Consider the following 23248-nt stretch of genomic DNA (forward strand, 5'->3'; position numbering starts at 1 on the left):
GGTCGCTATAAAGCGTTCCAGTGCGCCGCGGTGGCTCTTCGTATAGCCGGCGCCTTCGCTTCCGCGTGCTTGGCCAGGAGCCATTCTCGAGGCCCGCTGATGCGGCGGGAATGCCGCGGCCATATTTCTCCGAAATCTGGCTTTGCTCAAGCCGTATGCCGAAAACAAATAAAGGAGGCTAGGAACCGTTAATCGAAATATGCTTAACCGTGGGCGCTCCCTCTCCTCTTTTTTGTATGCCCAAAACACGCGCGTGCTTCCTTTACGGCACATCGGCAATAGTCGTTTATTAATATGACTATACCCGGGATTTCAGCGACCACTGTCAAAATTTTTTTTAAATTGCCTGTGGCAGATAGCACAATTTTAGACCTTGAGGTGGTCTACTCGAAGAGGCGGACATCACTTAGACAAAAAATTGAAATGCATAGACGAATAATTAATAATCAGTAATTAATTAAGGTTTACCTAATTACCTTATGACAAATGTTGCAATTTACAAATTCTAGCCGGATAGTTTGCAAGGTGGATCAGTTAGAACGAATTCTCAGGGTAACACCGGTTCGAGATAATAATTCCCGAACTTTGCGGAAAACTGCATTGGCATCCCAGTTACTTTTGTGTTTCAATGCAGTAAACGACATTTTGTTGGAAATGTAAGTGGAACGACAATACATCTTTACCGCAAGTTTGACGGCCCATATCTTGTAAGTAGTGTCATCCACATGATTCTCTTAAAGTGGATATGCCGTGCAGTCTCACCCGCTAGAATTTGTAAATTGCAATATGTGCCATAAGGTGATTAGTTAAAGATATAATTATGGAAATTTTGTTAATTAGTCGATTATACATTTCTATTTTCTTGTCCAAGCAATGACCGCCTCTTCGAGTAGACCAAATCATGGGCGAGGATTGTGCTATTTGCCACAGGCAATTTAAAAAAAAAAATATTGAAAGTGTTCGCTGAAACACCCTGTGTTAGCACCAAAAGGGTTCAAGTCAATACTGCTTGTCGTATGAAAGAAGAGGTAAGAATATCGCAGACGTTCGCAAACACAAGAGACCGCAACAAAATATAGCACAATGACAGGCACGGTGTAGAACGCCACAGCGCAAGAAGAAAGGAAGTCATCACAAAATATGATTGCCTCCAAACATGGACACGATATAAAGAAAAAGATGTTTCAAGAGAAACAAATTAACATACAAAGTCACTCTGGAAAAGAAAAAAGAAAGAGTCAGACAGAAAAGAAACACCTTCACTTCCAATTTGTCCTGCCCAAAATTTGCATCCGCTATTGTCTACCGAAGTAATGGGAGAGAATTCAAATTATTTACAGGGGTACTTTTCCAGTGACAAGTGCGCGACTCTACATAGGAGTATCTATTAGCAACTAGCCCGAAAGCTACCTTATGCTAGTAGGTGCGCAGTGATGCATCATTAGCTTGCACAGTAAGTTAGTATGCAGTATCTTACTTTTCTTGGCGCTGGTAACACGAACGTGTAAGACCTCACAGTAGTCGCATTTGTCTCTCTGAGTCGTAGAAAAGCTTCTGTGGTTATTGCTAGCGCACGTTTACTATAAGCTGTGAGAGAAACGTGACTTTATTTCCACAAGCCGTATCAACCAGCATAGACTAAATTTCATAATTTTAACTGCACTCTCGCTCAAACGTTGTTCGCAATCAGAGAAATACTATCAAAAAATATTGAGGAATTTTATTCACTTCATTAAGGATGTGTCATCCGCATTGTACTTCGATCATGCTTTTGGTCGTAATAACGTAACTCAAGCGCATTCAGGAGACTTGGTTTTAAGTGTAAGCAACACTTGTCCCAATTATATTTGTTTAACCGCTAATACAAAGCACATATTTCCTGATAGAAAGACAGAACAACGTTAAAGTCATCCATGTCAAATGAAAGACACAAAGTCGCCAATTTGGGCGCCTTGGAAACTCTGGGGCTTACAATATATCCACAAATTCTATGCTACATGGTCGAGTTAATACTGCGTTAATATGTTGATTAAGAATGCCTACGTGTTTAAAAAAAAGCTTAAGTCTGTAGTGTGTCACCTGGTTTAGCATGGATTACGGAATCGGAAGTTTTAGAATGCAGTGCGAAGCTTAAGCATCATCTACGCGGCATTCAATGTGATGACCTAACGCCAGTATTTCACGTGCCTGCTTCGCTTGGTTTTCTGTGGTTTTGTCTCTCATTACCGCTTTGCTGCCCCTGTTTCTGACGCTGTCATAAGTTACTAATATAAGCATATAGCATAAGCGCAGCTCGCATGCTGGGATGGCCGCTCCATTATACTATATTCTGTTTCTCTTTCTTTAATCGGCAAGTCTTCGAGTAGAAATCATGGGAACCGTGAAGTATACCGACTAAATCTTTTCTCTTAGCCATAGCGCATACATAGAGCATTGGCCCGCTCTAAAGCAAATTATGAAGTAAGAAATATAAGAGGAAAATAATAGTAGGAACGCATTAACGCGTAGTTAACAGACAGTTCTATACGCAACAGCGCACAACGTTCACAGCACATTAGTTGTGGGTGCTTGGCGAAGCACGAAACGTATTTTTTCGTACTGAATGTGATGTACACAAAGCAGAATAGTACACTATACGCACGCCTCACCAGAGGGCCATGAATGCATTCGAATGGAAATTTAAAGGCCGCTTACTTAACAGAGAACTAAAAGAAACATTGATAAACCTTCATTCTCCTGCACCGATGAAACAAGCACTAAATGCAATGACTGTGTGACTTTGACAATGACTTTTCACCTAGACTGGCAGACGTTAACAGAAGGTGAATTTATAAGGTGTCTGGTAATATTACTATATATATGGCTACTACATGCATACATGTCATATAGCTCGCTGAAGTGCCGGAATATCAAGCGCTTTACAGCTCTTGCCCATCGGCCACCGATGTCTTGCCATGGTTCACGATTGATTGATTGATTGATTGATTGATTGATTGATTGATTGATTGATTGATTTTAACGTGCCCAAACAGTACTAAGGTTATGAAAAGGCGCCTTAGTGGATGGCTCTGGATTAATTTGCGACTTCCTGTGGGTCATTGACGTGCACATCAAAGTGCCCGCTAACTACACATGCACGAGTGTTCAAAATGCGGCCATGACGGCTGGGGTACGAACCGGTGACCTTGTGCACAGCAGCAGAACGCTATAGCCACTGCGCCGCCGCTGTAGGCACGCAATTCGCGTTTCAGCGACGCAGACGAGAGAAACGCCACGGAGAAAAACCCCCGCGGGCAGCCAACAACGCGCTACGCGTGCGTCAGACTCTCGTCGCGGCATAACGAGCGCGCTGCGAAAGCAACGCAAGAGGAGCGTCTCGGCGTCGTTGTCGCCGCTGTCTCCGCGATCGGCTTTCTTTGTCTCGCGTCGGCCTTGGCACGGGTCCGTCCTTTTGTCGCGTGGTCCCCGCGCAGCCAGCGTCAGCGGTGTTTGTTCACGCGCGCGAGCACGCAGCGGCAGCGCTAAGAGCTTTGCGAGCCCACGCTTCCGCCGTTGCTCCCGCCTTTACGCCAGCCGTCTTACGTCCCGGACAGAGAGCAAGGGGCAAACAGAAACAACGACGCAGCGGCAAGCGGGGCTCGAGGGCGCTCAAACGAAGCGCGCCATTGCGCCCCGCTCTGACGTGGAAGGGAAAGGGAGACGAGATAAACGCGCATTCATCACGATGATCGCTGGTGGGGAGAGAAAAGAAGCCCGGACCGCACCCGGCTGTCGTTAGGTTCGACACGAATCGGGAAGAAGCATCGCTGCCACGCTTTCGGCTGTCCACTGGACGTCCCCCTGCAACTTTTCCCAGGCGTTCTTCGCTTTTTCCCTTTCTCTCCATTCCTGCTCCCTCTCCTAATCCCTGCGAGCGGTGTCCGCCAAGGTTTCTTTGTGTTCTTTCTTATCGCATTCCCGACAAGGAACTTCAGTTTCGTAGGTCACTAAATCGTGCTACGTTTGAACGAGCAGTTAGTCTTTCCGATTACTTTTCGCCACCTACTGATGCGAATGCGTGAGACGAAGGCAAGCTATCTCTTCGCGCTCGTGTGCACCGCAGTCTGAATAATTCCGAGGCCCGATGTCAAGATCCCATACTCGACTTCAAGAATGAAAGTACAAAGATTTCCCAGCCGAGAAGTACGTGACCGTCGAAGCGCCTCTTATATCAGTAGGACATGTTTACTGCATTCCAGGAGCACTAGTCAGAAACGCAAATTTTGCTCTCAGAAATAAGAATCCTTCCCGCAATATAGCAGGTATTGTTGTCTCATTAAAGCATTTAAAAACGTCTTCATGCTTCCCAAAGTCTTCACACGCCATAAAGGTATTATACGCATTATGAAAATAAACGGCGTGTCATAATGTGTATGCTAATTTGGTTAGGTGGTTTTAGTGAACAAAAAAAATAGCAACCAACTGGAAAGGAGGTTTTTCATTGCCGCCGACATTATTTGAAAGCGCAGAAGCAGAGTTCTGGACAATGGGTTTTTCTCTGCAACGATCACTCGGTAACATATATATATAACACACACACACACACACACACACACACACACATATATATATATATATATATATATATATATATATATATATATATATATATATATATATATATATATATATATATATATATATATATATAAGCGAGAAGAAAGGGGGTTAACCGAGGGGCCCGAGTTAAGGAGCCAACAAACACTGACACCAAGGACAACATAGGGGAAATAACTTGTGCTTAATAAATGAAATAAAGAAACGATAAATCATTGGAAATTTAAGTGGATGAAAAAGCAACTTGCCGCAGGTGGGAACCGAACCCACAACCTTCGCATTTCGCCCCACTCCCAGGGTTTTACTAGGACACATAGATACCCAAGAACGTGGATGGCAAAACGGCGCCGCGGTAGCTCAATTGGTAGAGCATCGCGCGCGAAATGCGAAGGTTATGGGTTCAGTTCCCACCTGTGGCAAGTTGTTTCTTCATCCGCTTTAATTATCATGAATTTATCGTTTCTTCATTTCATTTACTAAGCACAAATTATTTCCCCTATGTTGTCCTTGGTGTCATTGTTTGTTGGATTCTTATGATATGACTAATAAAAATCGGTCCCCTCGGTTAACCACCTTTCTTCTCGTTTATATATATATGTGTGTGTGTAGGCAGAAATGTGTATGCGTGCTATAAAAATGATCGTTATTTTTTTTAGTTTCCTTTCTGAGTACACCGTTTCGCGTCTTCCCTCGGCAAAAAGAGAATTCTTTACCACTTATATATAACGTTAAATAAGAAAGATGAAAAAAAGTAAAACAGACTTGAGCGCCGATATTATTCCACATTTGTAGCAGAAATAAAAAGAAACGAAAAAGTGTATTTATTTCTGCAACGCTGCAATTATACCGGGCTCAGTTATTGCCATCGGTAATCAGTCTTCTCGTAAAACATGAATTGCCGTATTTTTCTGTGTACGTAATAAGAGTTATGAATGGTCATGTTCCTGCTTACGGACGAGCGTTAGAGGCAGTGCGGGCACCTGTCCTAAAGACACGTGCAGCTTCAATATAGCTTAAAGAAAGCCTTGGTCTCTCAACCTCCTGAAAGATATCACATGTAGAATATCTAAATATAGTCAAATGGGTACACGTTCTTTCTTTTTTTCATGTTTATTTTAGATTAATTTACAGTAAGAGCGTCCCAGAAAATTGTCCAGAATATACGTGATACTTGGTTCTGTAATGACTGATAAGTAGTGAATGCCTTGCCATGATATGCAAAATCTCTTTATTACTATTATGGTCGCACCGAAAGCCCAAGAGAAGTGTGACTTAGCATTCCGGTTCGCGCATTAGTAAATGGATGAGAACAGCCATAAATTAAGATAATTTCCTTCAGAGAGAAGGTGGCTCAACATGTAAAAGGAAATAAAAAAAATAGGCACACGACAGATGCGAGCACAAGCACGTCTCCAGTCGTGTCTGCAAAGATAAGCTTTGCTTGCGCGAAACAGGCGCCGTGGGAAGTAGCGATGTCTCTTCGCGCACGCACATGAAGGCACAATAAAAAGAGTAGGAAGGAAAAAGAAAATGGCAAAGGCGACGCTATTCATTTGATTTTACTATATTGCTTTTAAAGGTAACACAATGACGAACCCAATGCCAAGGGTGAAAGCTTGGCTCGAGAATCAAGTCGCGGATGTACGCCTGAGGTCTAACAGCCGGCCTAGCGTAGTAAAACGGCTCAGAAAGTCGGATAAGCCAAATCATTAGAATAATGCAAAACTGCAAGTTCGAGAAAGATTCGTGAAACGAAAAAAAATTTTTTTACACACAAAGTAGCCCAAAGCTACTAAGTAACTTCGTGCTACTGTCGGTATATATGGTATGGTATGGCAAAACTTTATCGAGGTCCTGCAGATCATGAGTCATCACGAAGCGGGCCGCTCCGACATAGGAACCGGAAGGCCAGGCCTCTCGGCCGCATCGTGTGCCTGCTGGACAGCCCAGAGTTGGTCAGCCAGAAGAAGACTGTGGAAAACCGCCTTCGATCTGGCCGAACTGTTATCGATACTAGAGCGTGATCGGGCACACCGCCAGAGCGCGTGTTCTAAAGTGGCTATTTCTCCGCAATCACAACAAGTACCATCTGTGTAAGTATCCGGATAGGTTGTATGAAAGAGCGACGTATTAGAATACGTATGCGTTTGTAGTAGACGGGCGTTAGTGCTTGAGCTCTATTGACCCGCGGTTGAGGAACGCAGTAGGTTCGACGTCTGAGATAGCAGTGTTTAGTAATCGCATTGTAGGTGGAGGGCGTGTCTCTGTTCTCTGGAGAGGCGTCTTCCGATTGGTCGGGAGTAGTGCGGTGGGCAAGTTCACGCGCAACCCCGTGAGCCGACTCGTTAAGTCGAGAGGAGCACTCTCTATCTGACCCTGAGTTACGGGAAAACCAAAAATGCAGTGGTGCGTGATTTCCTCGCCGTCATGAAGTCTGAGAGCCTGTTTGGGAACGGTGCCTTTCTTCAAATGTTCTAACTACAGACCTTGAATCGCTACAGATAACATCTCGTGAGCTATCCAGCAGGGCTAGTGCAATAGCCATTTGTTCAGCAATTTCCGAGCACCTGGCCCGAACCGAGGCAGCATTGGTCGGCTGGATCACAATTATTTTGTCCGATGAAACTCTCTCGAAACATTATACGCGGAGGAAGAAAAATGGGAGTCTATAGATTTGTAAGCTATTTATATGTATGTGCACTCAGCGAAATCCTTGAAGGTATTAATACCAATGTGTTATATGCCGTAAGAACTGGCGTGCTTGCGGAGCTGCCGGTTATTGAATAATCTTCCCACATGTCTGCTTGTGGCACAAGGCCAGAGTCAATTAGGCTGAGCCGGTAAAGTAGTAAGGAAAGTGCTAGCGCCATGGGAAGGACGTAAATGAACGGAATATTATGCGTTGAGTTGGAATGTTCGCTTCCACGCGAATTTATTGCACACTAAGACACGTTTTAAGTTTGTATTCCTGTTTATACTGCTTTCTGGCAAGGAGGAGGAGGAAAAACTTTATTTGCTCTAATGGTGTAGAAATTAGCGGTGGCAGATGTGGTCGGCCATCTTCACGGTCTTCTTCCCCATCTGCGCAGGGTCGACGCCCCTATTCCAGGGCACCACTGAGGGTGGCTACTCGGCGATCGTGCCTTACTAGTCCATGCTGGACTTTCGGGTCGCTGCTGGAGAGCACCCTCTCCCACTGCTCCGCACTCGGGTCTTTTATTTGAAGGAATTGCTGATTACCTGTCGGAAAGCGATCGCTTAGGTGCCACTTGAACTGGTCCAGCATCCGTCTGCATAGATGGCGTACGCGCACTTCCAAGGTTCACTGTTCCTCTACGTGTTATAAGTGATGGTCCTAAAATTTATTTTGTTGCAGTGATTTACGAGTTCCTTGAGAAGGTGGTCTATTTCCTCAATCTATACACATTTCCTTACACGACATAGCTCAAGCTTAATCGCATGTGCGTATATCGATGTCTATATGGATGAGCAGCGTGGTTCATCTGCGCCGGGAAAAAAAGAAATTGCTACCATTGTTCTTGCTGATTGGTGTGTGCCGTATTATCGTATCAGCCAAAATTTCGTGCAGTGGAAAATTGGATTGCTATTAATTAGAGCCATTCTAGTATTTATGTAAATTAAGCTAATAATCAGAACAGCCAACTTTCTTGTGTCTTCCACGTCCAGAAAGCATGTTAAGTACATGGCATGAAACGGGAATGAGTTTCCTACAATCTGCGAGGCGAAAACAACGGCAGAAAATAGCTGTCTTTACCCTCCGCTCTGACGGGAAAGCGCCATGAGGAGAACAATAAAGGTCTCATCACCGTCTGCGAAAGGTGATGTGTCCTTCAGCCGGGACAGCAGAGGCACCACATCTTCAGCTGTCGAAATACTTGTAAGACCTACGCAGACCCTCATATCTGACAGGTCGCTCACGGAGCGTGGCTCCTTCTCTGACGTCTTGTGGCGACCTGCCATTGGAGGATGATTCCTCTATTGACGGCCGAGCACGCGCGTTTCCGGCACGCAAGCCATTTGTCTTAAGAGGTCAGCACTTATGCTTCTTTCGCACCACTTGCCTCACCTACGAAAGCAACGTATAAGGACGACGCTAAAGTGCTTCGGCTGGCCTTGGAAATTCTGCGCATTAGAAAGAAAAAAAAAACGAAACAGCACTCGTATGTACGACAAGCGCGTGCCGCTCTTCCCGCGTCTTGCTCGCAGTCTCGTTCGTTGTTTCCAAAGCAGGAGGGCGTGAGAAGCATGGGCGGCCCGCTTTGCTCGGAGCGGAGCGGCTCGCTACTTGGCGCCTCCGTTCTCGGCGAGAACGTCTCCGGCGGTGGCCACCCACAGTTAATAAATCAGGGCCAGGAAGGAAACGAGCTATCAAGGAGGCGCAGGCCGCCTTGGAAGAAGAGAAAGCACGTTACCGGCTCGGAGCGCGGAGGAGAGCGTCACCTTTTTCATTCTTCTCGTGGTTGTTACGGCACCAAGGCGGGCGAGGCTACGGGGCTGACGTAAACATGTGCGCGCCGGATAGCCACGCGGGTTTCAAGACGCCGCAGCGTGAAAACTCCTGGTCGGCGTTTCGCTTCGTTAGCCCGAGGGAAGAGAATGAGTGGTGGAGGGGGAGGGGGGTGCCGGGACTACCTCGAACACGGCTGCACGGGCTCTACGGTCTGTCTGAGTGCGATCACGGTGGTTCTCGCAGCTGCAACGCCGTCAGTCTATCTTTAGGGACGGCCGTGTTTCCGGCGCGTTGTGGTGGCGGCCGGCTAGGGCCGCTTGCAAGAAGAGGAGACTGAACGAAGGCGGTGCTTCACGGATAGTGAGAGGCAGGGCAGGAGCTTGGCAAGCTCGGCTTGAAATAGGATGGGCAGGGTGCAGCGGAGTCCGTGAACCGGCAGGTTCTTTGACTTCTCAGGTCGGAATTCGCGTGGGTGTGTTCCGGCATTATGTCAACAGTGGATTACAGCCGAGATTTTCCAGCAAGGAAGCGAGAAAGTCGTAGCTTTATACTGCACAAAAAAAGTAGAAACTGAGGCGTGGAAGACATAACTCGTTTTCTCTCTCTCTCTCCGCCATGGACGCCGCAACAGTAGGATTAAGTATACAGAGCGTAGCTCCCCGATGGCCTGCAGATGATTGCACACCGTATCACGCAATACAGGCCACTGTCACTTATTAAATACGACTCCTTACACCACAGTATGAATGTGCGTTCGGCGCGTGGGAGATATTCATGATCACTTTTTATAGCACGCGGGATACACAGATCCAAAAGTTAAATCTGGGAGTACCGTTCTACTCTGTGTAAGCAAACTCACATGCATATATCATAGGTACTGCATTCATTTAGGTACTGCATATATCATTCACTGCATTCAGTCTTTCATTCCATTAGGCACATCGATACTGTAAAGAAGCGCAATATTATTTTCTGATATTATTCACTGTTCCATGTCTTTCATCTATCGAGCTAACACTTCATTCTGCGCTTTCCCTCTAATAATAATACATTTTACATAAGAATGTCACGTACAGAAACATTGGTTGAGGTTTAACTCTTGTAAACCTAATTATCACGAGCGAAAGGTCTGTTTGACTTGCTTTTGCGAAGACAATGCACACAGTGTTTCATTACTGTATTACCAGTCCCGTCCGGAGTACCTCAAGGAAGCGTACTCGGCCCGATCCTTTTCCTAATCTATGTTAATGATATAACTAGCACAATTCATCCACACGTTAACATCAGATTGTTCGCAGATGATTGTCTTGTCTTTAAAGAGATTACTTGCCGTGATGATCAAGTTCACTTAAACACTAGCTTAGCCAGACTTCATGAATGGTGCACGACCTGGTCTATGACCCTAAATGCTGACAAAACTGTCTTACTTCGTGTCACGAACAAAAAGCAACCTATCGCATTTCCATATTGCATCAATAGTACACAAATAAAGGAAGTCTCTGAATATAAATATCTAGGCGTAACGATTACCAACACTCTATCGTGGTCGAAACACATTGCGAACGTTTGTGCATCTGCCTCTCGAAAGCTTGGCTTTCTGCGTCATAAACTGAAAACAGCACCTTCAAATTTAAAACTTCTAGCATACAGAACTTATATATTGCCAAAACTAGAATACGCCTCAATAGTATGGGACCCGTATTACATGAAGGATAAGCATAAGCTTGAAATGGTTCAGAGGCGAGCAGTACGGTTCATTTTTAACAAGTTTAGGTCTACTGATTCACCGTCAAAACTAATGACCGAAAACAATATCCCTACCTTAGAAGCACGAAGAACTGTGGCACGACTAAAATTTCTTTTCACGATGTACGACAAGTCGCTTGAATTTAATGGACGAACATACATTCAACCTTACCTGTCACGCGCGTCTCGACACCGTCACGCTCACAACTTGCTCCCTTTCCGTGCACGCACTAACCTCTTTAAAAATTCATTCTTTCCTCGTACAGTTGTTCAGTGGAATGATCTACCCTCAGAAATTTTCTCTGCTGATAATTTTGAGCAGGCACTACTCATGTATTTTGCACAATGATATGGAATGTTATTTTTTCCCCTCTTTTATTCATGTTATCGCCTATGCAAGTGCATTTTGTTCTGACAAGAACTTGTTATTTTGATGTGATATTGACTATCCCAGTGCATTTTTATTATAGTATGAATATCGTCCTTTGCAATACAAAAAATGCCAACTTGTTACTTTTTTTCTTCGCTCTTTTCCTTTTCCTGTTCCATATGTCTAGCACAAGAGCATATATTATTCTTGTCCTACATGAGTGTTTGCGGAAATACGCCCACCTGCTTGGTCTGTATAGACTGCAGTATGTACAAATAATAGATAAATAAATAAATAAATAAATAAAATTAAAGTTACGCCACAGTCTTTCAAACTTGTTACACACGCTGCCAAATGGTTTGTCCGTGAAGTCGCGGTGAGATCTGGACCTGCCAGTCGAGCTTGCCGCCAGCCGAAGGGTGCGGTTCATCGAACTTCGTTCTGGGTGTCGTTGCTTGTATACATCCACGGCTTCATCTCCTTCCTTGATTTTGTTCGTGTTGAACAATGGCGGCGGTTGCAGTAGCTCAGATCTTGGCACGCTTCCGCGCTTGTAAGCGTCTCTATAACGTGCTAATCTGGCCTGCCTTTGCTCTGGTGCTTCAGCAGGCAACCTTGCTTTTGCTTGAGATTTCGGAGCCTGCCGTCTAGCTGTATCTGCTGGATGATTGGATTCAGCCTATCGCAGGCGCTGAAGTGCACACACAGACGGCCCAGCCAGCGCGCCATCCATGGCGAGACTGAGCTACCAAGTACCCAACCAAAACTATGCCGGCAGGTATAGTTACCATGATGTAGACGTAAAACCACACTAGAATCGAAAAGGCGCAGGGGTCACGCGTTGTCTTTGGCTCAAGAAACGTTTTGTTTTCCTTTCTAACGCAGCTTATTTATTAGTTCAGAATTATGCTGTCCCTGTAAATTCACAACATAGGATTCAGTGGGCTGCTTTCTTAACGAAAGCCTACCGCTAACAATCTTCCCACGAGGCATTATCACATATTTGTATAATCGCATAATAACTATTGAAATATAATGTAACGCATAAATTCTGCGAAAGCGTTCCTTATTATCGTTATGTCCCAGCAGTTAATTAACTGAGTTCCTCCTCATTATGGTTGAAACCGTATTGGTCATGCCGGTTACTTGCTCAATATATTGCTGAGCGCGGATATGCATAAATGTTGAGCAATGTTGAGCAATGCAGACTCAGGATACTTGAGCTGCTCTCTTTCTTACATTGGTTAAATTACGCCTTCCTCACAAATCTCGTGCACTCTAACAGTGTACAGCGTAATTTGTCAAATCGCTGAATTGTGTTCTCTATCATTTCTATGTGTTTATTCCCTCAACGTACCTAAAGCGTAGTCTATGAACGCAGTTTTAAAGGTATTTAACGTGTTAAGGACAAAAATATCGCATAACATATATCGTAGTTTGTGGAAGCAATAACGCGATACCATTGGAGTAATGAAAGCGGGGCCATTTTTCACCTATTAATCTTTGTTCACCAAACCTTACAATAATTTAGTTGTCCAAGTAGAGGGTACTCGGACGTCTCTCTTGGAGGCTTCTATTGATCAGCATAACTTATTTAGCTCTAATAGAAAAAAGTATAGGATGACGCTTGATTTGTACGGTAGAAAGTTTAATTTTTAGAATTCTTGCACGCAAACGTTAGCGAAGGATCAACAGAACATTACAGTCGTTGCGAAATAATACTGACACTATGCGGCAATAGGTTAATTGAGCTGTAACAAGTTTTATTCATATTTTCGTTGAACAGCCGATATATAGCTGTGCGTTATTACCGTCAAAATGATGTGCGGGCCTTCTTTATTTTTTTATTATTTTTTATTTATCTGTTTTGTCTCCACCTCTTCCACAGTGTAGTTTGTGCACTTTCCGTCCTTCCACTGTACACCTGAAAACGAATTAATAACAGCTCGTCCATCATTATATCTCGAATTTCTAAAAGAAGAAATGAGTGAATCGCATTGTCCATGCATTGCGCATTAGGGCGGAAACATCGTTGGTAATATATCACAATATTGCTCAGTCGGAAACACATTGCCAATGCTAATTCGATCGGGAAACAAAAAGTTAGCGTGCTGCTTTCAACGGGACTGTGTTCCTCCCATCTATAATTCGACAGTGAAGAGAAATCGCGAACAGAAATGCACGCGGGGGTGTTTTCTTGAGTAAGTCTACATCTGCGCTTACTCTATAAGATAATAAAACAAATTAAACAAAGGATTAACTAATCATTAATAGATTTATTTAGATGTAACTAACTTAATTAAAATAAATTAACAAATGATACTTAAACAAATGGACACGGCTGCTTACAAGCGGAGAGAGCTCGTTACTCGCAGGTTTCTGTTCTTGCGTGACTGCTTTTGCGTCGTATGAGCCTTACAAATTGAGAAGAAAAAAATCTGGCGTCCGTTTCCCCCTGCACAAGGGCGTAAACTCATATAATTTTCTTTCGTTTTTCTTTGTGTGTGTGTGTCGCGAGGAAAACCGATTTGCCATTCTTATTTTTAAAAACAATTAAGTGTTAGAAGTCTGGCCTTGTTCGGGCAACCGAAAGAAGTCAGACGAAACGACACAACCACCTTGCACAAACGTCCTTTTCGTTATTTGCGTTATATTGCGTTGTCGGTACACTGTTTCAAGATAAAGCGGAAGCGTTTAAATGCGCCCTCTGGTCGCAGTGGCGGCAGAATCACGATACTTCCCCTTACCCTTCTCGGTGCGGCTTCAGTGCTAGCTGCCCCGCCAAGCGGTATTAGCAAGCCCGCAGGCGTCGAGTGCATCTTAATCACGCGCACGCGAACCCAATTAGGGATCCATGCCGCAAGCGGTTACTGTCACGTCGTCTGAGGCCGCAGCTCCTTGCCCTTCCCCCGACACATTCGTAACGCTTTCGCTTGGACGTTTGAAGAAGACGCCTGCTCGACGGCTGAGGCGGGAAACCACTATACCGAGCCGTGGCCTGGAGAACTACGCACGAACCACGTATAACCAACTTGGTTAGACCGCCGGCAAAGAAGCTCGGTGGTATGCCTCCCGCCGCGCATTCTCTGCAGCATACTGGACTTTATTTCTTCAGTGCAAGACACCCTGTACACAGCGGTTGCGCAATTTTCAGTGATGCAGAGCTTAATTATAGTTGAGCGAATTGGTGCGAAAGAGCTTCCCTTGTGCTCCTGATGTATTGCACACATTACCGGGCCTCTTGACGTTGCGAAAGAGTCCGCGGCAGACGTTTGCGGGATATATTTGCCGAAGCTACAGCAGCAACCGCTGCGAGTGCCTCGCAAATGAACAGCTTGGCCAAGCAAGCGTTGGCAAGAGGTGTGCCGCTTAAGAACAAGGCGTTCAAAGCCCGAAAACTTGCTCTTGCTGCCAGTCTACCACCTGTAAAGTGAATACTTCAGTCCGTCGTTATGCTAATTATTATAATGATCTTGCCCAGCTTTCTTAAAATATTTGCCGAGTATAGAGAGAAAGTAAACACATAGTTATGATAGAACAATATATAAGCTCAGGAGCTTTCGAAGCACCTAGGTGATATAGATGTCTGATAATGGCACAGAGAAATGCGTTACCACCGCTGCACGCGCAGCATAATTAGGCTTAAGGTATAGATAACGATTTCTAAATAACTGATAAAGTTTGTGGCATAGGGTACTCAAAATACGGACAGTTCTTGTTTCCTGTATAATACTTCCCAACTTGCGGCATGGTTAACTGAATGTAATTCTATTAGTAGGAACATATGGTCATCTAACGCGATGCACACTCAGGTGGGCTAGTTCACTGCTGTTCGTGGCCGTCGTGCCAGCAACCGAGGTCACAAGCTACGTCCGTCTCGGTGGGCTCCTATGTAGCGAAATAATCGGCACTAGGTAGGTTTACGCATTCGACTGGCTGCCATCTTTTGCTACTGTCTTGTTGTTGGCAGAGCTTTCACAGGTGCTTCCAACTCTTCTCCATCGTTGTGGTGGTTCGCACTTCACCGACTTTTCGTTTTGGCACTGGGCACCCTGCTCTTGCCTGTCTCGAACTCTGGAGGGACTCTGAGCCCCTCATGTCTTCGTTTTAAAGCGAAGCGTCCTTTGCCTCCTCTCCCGACTTTTCCGGGCGCTGGGATGGTCTTGTCGCGCGTGCCGCTGGGTTTTTTGCAACATCACCAGATGGCGCTCGCCTCCGCGCATATCGGTAGCAATAGATATATGGAAACACAGGAAAGAAAAATAACAGTGAAGGGGAAGAGAAATGCAGCCATAATGAAGCACAGAGCGCTATGGGAATACAGTAGGCACGAGGTGCTCCGGAGTATGTGGGAAGGTATAATGGTTCCAAGACTTACTTTTGGAAATGCGGTTGTTTGCTTTAAATCAGGGGTGCAATCAGGGCTCGATGTGAACCAAAAGTCAGTGAGACGCCTCGCATTGGGCGCTCACGGGAAGTCTACAAACGAAGCTGTGCAGTGTAATATGGGCTGGACTAGTTTTGAAGTGAGGGAAGCTCGCAGTAAAATTGATTATGAAGAACGACTGAGGAATATGGAACAAGGTAAATGGGCTGGGAGAGTGTTCACGTATCTGTACAGGAAAAACATTGATTCACAGTGGAGGAAAAGAACTAGGAAGCTTACCAGCAAGTATGCGGCTTGTATGGTAGGCGACACAGCAACAAAGAACGTCAAGCGGAAAGTCAAAGAAGCTGAAATAATCTCATAAGCGGCGGCAATGGAAAAGAAACCTGCCATAAGTAACTACTCAAGAGGAAAAAAAACGAAATTAGGAAAGAAACAATCTATGATAACTCAAAGGGAAGCTCATTACTTTTCGAAGCGAGATCGGGATGCCTTAGAACATGCACCTATAAAGCGAGATATAGGAAGCAAGAAGAATCATGTGCTTGCTGCGGTAAAGCTAGGGAAACGACGGAGCTTGTTTTATTAGAATCTGAAGATATCTGCTCAGCGGTCGATTTTGGCACCACTGGCCTCCTTGAACCCCTTGGGTTCAGCGAGAGCAGGGTAAAAGTAAACGTGTCCGCAGTAGAGATTAGTAAGAGGCGATAGGAAGATTGGTGGAAGAAAAGTACGAAAACGACAAAAAAGGGAGTCCTATAAAAGCAAAGTTCGCAATATGGATCAGAAAATTTGGTTGTGGGAGTTCAAGGTGTTTTTTTTTCTTCTTTAACCTAGGTAGCACACTAAGCAGTATACCAGCAAGAGCTTGCTGGCGCCACCCACCACCCCGTTTCAAAGGGGAGTTTCATAACATCCATCCATCCATCTCGGTCGGCGCTGCCGCATGCCGGGATGCATAGACTGTGCGTACAGCACGCGCTTTACGTGCGTCCCTGGGCGACAAAAATGCAGGTACTGGGCTGTGGGGGCCGCGTGCTGGGCTGTGATAGTGTAAACATTACGATCGTGCGTAGCCTGAAGAGAGCGCTTGGAGCTGGCTTCTCAACAATGTGCTGGTCTCGTATGCAGGATGAGCACGTAAACACGCGCCAGAATAATGCCTCCAAAGCGTGCACTCAGCGGCGAGGACGTCCAGGCCCGAAAGAAGCATCGCGCGGAATAGGAGCGTCTTTGCTACGCAGCGAAACGGAGGTGCAGACAGCAAATGTATGTATACTATGTATACATGTAATTTTATAATAAATAATTGAATTACGTACAGCCCCAAAATTCAATTAATGTTTAACACTTCCGGCACAATGCGATGTTCCATGCGAGGAAATGATAATGCTCAAAACTCAGGTATTATGAACAATGACGCACGGCAAACCGCCTCAAGCAAACACGTCTCCCTGTGTGTTCCGTGGACTACGCAGACAAACAGCAATGTTGCGCACAAGGTAAGGCTTAACATCAACTCACCCCTCTCGTATTCGACTAACCCCTGAAGAAGTTATACTTTCTCCGCCATCATCACCACTAATTATCGTCAATCAAAGCAATCAACATAAAAAGCTTCGCTTACATCGATTCCCACAGTGCGTGGGATCCGCAGATTTTGTTCCGTAGCCTCAATTGTGTTCAGCTAACTCAAGTCAAGTCAAGGCAGCTTTATTTTTCCAGCAACAACGCTGGAGAATACATTAGAGGACTGGCGACTCTGTAGTTAAATACGTCAAAATTCCCGCAGAAACTCCTCTGGGAGTCGTCTAAGTATACGTAATCATTGTGCCGCTTGCTCATCTCCACACAGCCCGGTGTCACATCAATGTTATGAAACGTGATCCTACCAGTATAAAATGTTATCAACACTTATTTGTTGTTATCAACCTTATCAGACTATATTCAAACCTTATCAACCCTTATCGGTTGTTATTAACCTTATCGGGCTCTCGTCTGGTTGACTTCTCTGCCTTTCCTGACCTTGCTCTCTCGTCTCTTATCGGACTCGATCCGAGCCTTAATTATCAACTCTTATCAGTTGGTATCTACCTTATCGCAATTCCGATCCTTATAAACATTTATCTGTCCGCATCAACCTTATCGGACTTGGTCCGACCCTTATCAACCTTTATCTGTGCTTTTTATCTTTACAAGAATGGCTCTGATCATTATGAACCCTTATTGCTGTTTAGCACCGTATCGATCCGCTTCGAACCATTATCAACCGTGATGAGACCCGTTAATCATCAGTCATCATCATCACTCCTTATCATCCTTATCAAGTCATTGCCCGCTTATCTGTCTGTGTTGCGCGACATAAAGCGCATGAGCACGCAGAGATCGGTGGCGTTTCGGTCGGTGAAGGAACGCCCCAACGGAAGGTGCACTACGCAACCACCGAAATGCATCTGGGAGGCGGAATGTTTGGCAATAAATTTCCACGAAATTGGAATTACTAATTCAAGATCATCAACTCTTTAATTTATTATCCTGCGCGCAAAGTAATGGGAATGATTTTCATTATTTTTGAATTTATGAATATAGACTCAGAGCGAGAGCGAGAGAGGTAAATGGAAAATGAAGATGTGAGCCCTGCAGTGTGCAGGGTTTGTTACTTCAGATGAGGTGTTTCAGAGGAAAAAATATAGAGTCAGTACAAATGAGTTTGTCTAATGTGTTCGTGAAGGTTGCTAACAAGAATCAATGTTGGAACACTTTCATAATTGTAAATCCAGCTTTCCTGCAGCGCGCTTCGCCAAGGTAATGATGGCGTAACAATATTTTGCACTTGGCGCTAATGAGCATACTTTGGTTGCCTTGTGACATGGAAAGTGTAGATGAAGTTCACGTAATGATACCATAGGCCAGAATCAAGCCACCTACATATGCACTAGAACGTTGTCTTCATTTGAACCATAACCAGTGCTGTCGTTCGTCGAGCAACTGTGCAATACAGAGAAGAGTCCTTGTGAATTAGGAAAAGGGGATATTGTGCTTACCAGCCTTATTGTGCAAGGAAACAATTATTCTTGCCCTAAAGTAAATATTTCGCATTCCTATGTGTCATACTGTGCGCCGAAATAGTTTTAAAACTGGTCGTAAATACCCCTTAATTATATCAGAAAATAATGCTGGCACAGCCCATGTGCCTTCATCGAGCCTAGTAGAAACCACATATTGTTGCACACATTGCGCACATGTCCCAAGCTGTTGTGTACTACAAGTCCTTGCTGGATTTGCACGGAGAAGGCGTGAAAGCGTGCTCATTTGGCGTAGTCCTGAAGGGTGCCACGTGCTATAGAGAAGCCGGTGAGCTTTCCAGACATCTTGCCTCACATCGGCTATAGACTTGTGGCTTCACCACTGCCGCCTGCGCTTTCGAACTGCCGCTGCCTTTTTGAGCATCGTCTTGTCGCCTCTTGAAATCCAGCCGCTCATGTACTTGAATGCCATGCTCGAGATCCTCTTTGCAAGTAAGTGGTCGAAGCACACACGCTCCTAAACTTTAGTGGCAAGCGCCTACTCAGCAAAGCAGCGACTAGATGCAATGTGCTTTCAAGTTATTCTAACACGGCTTTGTAGGACAAGTACATATTCAAAAAAAAAGTTCATGCTAATCTTTTGAGAATACCAACAAAAGTGAACATAAAAAATGTGTGTGTGAGAGAGAGGGATATAAGGAAGGCAGGGATGTTAACCAGTCAAGAGTCTGGTTGGCTACCCTACGCTGGGGGAAGGGAGAATGAGAGGGGAAGAGACGAGAGAGAGAGAGACGTGCACAGACAGTACTTCAGTCAAAGCCGCTCGTGCAAACCAGACGTTCTCAGAAAGCACAAAAGTGCCTTCACTGCCTCCTGAGCCGATGAACGGTGGGGACGGTGCTCTAATACTGTCTGTTCACTCAGAGGACGATCATGTAGTTTCCTCAATGTGTTGGACAAACATTCTCTTTGTGCTTGAAATTGAGGACAGTGACACAATGAGTGGTCAATGTTCTTCTTACATGGGCAAACGTCACATGCAGGACTACCAGCCAGTCCAATTAGTGCTGAGTAAGCTTTTGTGAAAGCAATTCCCAATAATGTCGTGCTATCAAGGAAGGTCAACTTAATCCAACTTTTGTGAGGCGTTCATATTATAATCCAGTAAAATAAGACATTCTTCATTGCAGGCGCACGTGCGCATCGGTTATTACTCCAACGCCGAAATATAGTTGATGGCCGTCATCAATGCGATGAGTAGTAAGGAAAGACAGCCTGAGAAATTTGGGAGGTGTGCTAGATCTCTAGATTACGAGCCAAAGCTAGTATTTCGTATCAGTATTTAGCCATGCTTTACATCGTGCGTGGCTGAATGCAGATTCAGCTAGTATTTACATCGAATCACACAAGAGTAACAAGTGCCTTTAATTCTTACTGTCGGTGTCCAAAAATCGCTAATTACATTGACATGCACAGGTATTAAGCGAATGCTCCCCAAGGGTTATTCGTGCAGGTCCTTCTCATCCAATGGGCAGAGGATGTTAGACTTTGCTAGATAGACATAGCTCGCTAGTGAAAATCACACACATCTGTAAAATTCGTACGAAAATCAGGACAATTTATTCAAAAATTAAAGTAGCGAGTGCTCAGGCAAAGTTATATCCGTTTACTTATTATTATTTTTTTTCTTTTTAGAAATGAGCAGCGATCGCTGATACGGGAATGTTTGCTGTGGCGACGACTAGCGCGGGAGAAAGACTGATAGCTTAATGGATATCTGGAGAGCTTAGCCTGTCCACAGGCTTGACACAGTACTACAAAAAGAAAGTCATCATCCATTTCGCACAGTCACGAGCCTCTGGGGCTTCTGTAAAGACGCGCAGCGTCGCATCCCGCTGTGAAGGGAAGGGAGAATGCGCGGATGAGAGGATGGCTCCTGCTCGCTGGCAGACACGACGAGGCAAACGAACGAGTCAGAGAGCGAGAATGTGTATTGCTAGGCGGTCCGCGGAATGTGAACAAAGACAACACGCGACACCGATCACTCAGAAATGGAACAGAGAACACTGAAAACGGAAGGAGTGAACGAACGCCGGAGAAAAAGAGCCGAACGACTTCGTTGGAGCGCCCACGGCGGCCGCCGGAGCAACGAGGATCAATTAAGGGCGAGGGGGGGAGGGCCGCACGCGCGCTACTCCTCCAACCGGCCTCCTCCTCACTCTTTTCGTGCTACCTCTCTCTCTCTCCTTCTCTTGCCTTGTAGCCCGGTCTGCGCACCCGCCAGAGCTTCGCTCGCTCGCGCGCGCAGAGCGCCGCTCCAGTCCCATTCAGTTTGCTCGGGACGGCGCGCCGTAGGTCCCTTGCTGGTGCCGGCAACGCAAGCCGCTCGCTTCCCCGCCGTCACTAGCCACGCGCACTCCGGCACGACCGCCCCCCACCCCTCCCATCCCCCCTCGTGCTCTTCGGAAAGCACCGGAACTCCTCGAAAGCCCGGTTGCTGCAGCTCGGTCATCTGGGAAGTCCATCTCATCCTTGCTTCGCCTCAAGGAGTGCGGACGATGTAGAGTGGACGTCGTCGAAGGCCGGTAGCCACTGTCGGCGCTGTGCGCTCTCATCATTTACATCGGCGCTTGTCGGAGGCTGTTCCCTCGTTTGCTGCAAGGACGCGGAATAGCTTGGCTTCTTAACGGGACGGTGCTGTTTTTTTGCTGACGGATCGCACATTTTGCAACGAGCGGACATCAGAGAAGTGATTGGTAGCGGTGCTTGTTGAATTCGACGACGCGAAAAGACGTCGTTCACTTTGCTGTGTCGCCTGTCTTCATATGTGACGTAAGCTTGCTCGACAATGTGCATTTGTGTTTAGCGGCTTTTATGCAGTGGGAAAGTGAATTTGAGGAGTGAGTTGGTAACCGCAGCAGAACGATATAAGAGTAGGTTTAGGCGGAGCCAGTTCGTCCACCGCCTACAATTGTCTATCGCGTGAACATCCGCAACGAGTCACGAAGAAAAGGACATCGCTTGACGCACTATTGTTAGTATTGGTGCGCATTTTGTTCCGTGAAAACCCAAGATCTGCCGTGGCTCTCAAGCGTCGAAAGAAAGCACGCGGCGAAGAAGTTGCTTTCATGTTTGACGATGTAACCTAGATGTGGTGTAGCGGCAGCAGTAATGACACAAATTTGGAAACGGGTGAACTCTCTCTCTCTTTCTCTCTCTAAGATTTCTAGGATGTTTATGCTCTAATCTGAAGGGGAAGAGTGGCGGATGCTTACATCCGCGGTAATAATATATTCAAACATTGTTTTTATTTGCTCTCCCCCAAACTCCATTGGTAGAATCAGTTAGGGTTGAAGCACTGCAGAACGACTTCCAGTCATCTCATACTCGCATGTTGATGTGTAACTGTGAACTATTATATACTGAATATTTAACCTTGTAAGCATTTAGAGTAGAAGCTAGCTTAAGCGCCGTGAAAGCTCACATTGTAGTATTACGAGTTCACGTATTATATTCCCCCTCCTCAAAAACCTCCGAGTTCTATAGAACGTCCGAAACCAGGTTCATATTATCTGCAAAACACTCGCACAAAGAAAGAACCTTGTCCACGCAAACTGAACAGCGTGTATCACTGCGTCTCGAGAGGTTACTTCCTGTTACTTCCTAGAACTTCTTTTTATTTATTTTTTTTGATAGCGCCTATCATCACTTCACGGAAGCTGAGCGTTGTGACCACGTGTGCACCAGTGGACGCGGTGCTACTTACACCAACCTGATGGAATAATCGTCTCACCTGTGCACTCTTCGCGGAGCCCTCCTGCACCCGGAGTCAGCAACAGCAGTGTGGTGCTTTGTGCTGTGTGAAAGACGCGAAAGTCACGGTTTGGTTTCGGATGTACGCTAAGTTGTCGCATATGAGTGCTACGTGGGAGCTATATATGGAGACAAACTTTGACAAGGCTACCTAGGAGTAATTTCTCAAGGCACATAAGGTACGTATACATGATTGCAATATCAGATGTGTCCGATTAATGCCTTTTCTTCTTCTTTTTTAGTTTTTCTTTCTGCTGGTGGTTTTCTTACCGCTTGAAGATGATATAAAAAGAAAGCGCCGGGCATTTTTTTTCCTTCATTAAACATATTGTGGAGTAAAATACGAAAGGTAATTCCTCAGCTATATCTTTATTCCGCCAGGTTAATCTATTGCAAACGCCATCGTCTTCCCAGCAGTGCAACTTAGCAACACGCGAAAAAGTTGTGCATGTGTCGTTTATAATGTTGAATTGTGTACAGTGTAAAGAATGATTATGCGCAATTTCTTACAAAATATTTAGTTTTTGTTTGTTTCATGACATGATGAAAAACTGTTGCTGTCGAAATGCGGTTGCAGTCATTGGGCTTGTAATTTCACTGGCCCGCTAAATGGCTTCGCATAAATTTGGTGCGTTTCGCCAGTGTTGAAACAGACGCCTGGAAGAAAATAAGCTTGTTGTAGAGCTGACCATTGTTGCATACTCCGATGCCGGTCGGAGTTGCCACTTGCACGCTGCTTAATCACTGACAGGTCGACTTCGTGAGCAGAAAGAAGCTGGATGGTGGCAGCCTGAAAAGGAGAGCGTCCGCCTCTCAGCCTAATGTGCGTCGAGTACGCC

The 23248-nt window shown here is 45.4% G+C and overlaps 2 protein-coding genes across 6 annotated transcripts in view; one reads left to right on the plus strand and one right to left on the minus strand.

Moving 5' to 3' along the window:
• LOC135899975 (uncharacterized) overlaps positions 1–23248 on the minus strand; it is a 146112-nt gene that overhangs the window by 44676 nt on the left and 78188 nt on the right. The window contains exons 4-5 of the mRNA XM_070538000.1: positions 23099–23199; positions 22390–22452 (exon numbers count right to left, since the gene is read on the minus strand). Of these exons, the coding sequence (XP_070394101.1) occupies positions 22390–22452; positions 23099–23199 (164 nt within the window). The remainder of the gene's footprint in view (positions 1–22389; positions 22453–23098; positions 23200–23248) is intronic.
• LOC135899974 (irregular chiasm C-roughest protein-like) overlaps positions 20896–23248 on the plus strand; it is an 872345-nt gene continuing 869992 nt past the window's right edge. For all 5 annotated transcript variants that reach the window (XM_065429388.2, XM_065429389.2, XM_065429392.2 and 2 more), the window contains exon 1: positions 20896–22588. The gene's annotated coding sequence lies outside the window, so the exon portion shown is untranslated. The remainder of the gene's footprint in view (positions 22589–23248) is intronic.

This window comes from Dermacentor albipictus, chromosome 4 (genome assembly GCF_038994185.2).
Source record: "Dermacentor albipictus isolate Rhodes 1998 colony chromosome 4, USDA_Dalb.pri_finalv2, whole genome shotgun sequence".
NCBI classification, from domain to species: Eukaryota; Metazoa; Arthropoda; class Arachnida; order Ixodida; family Ixodidae; genus Dermacentor; species Dermacentor albipictus.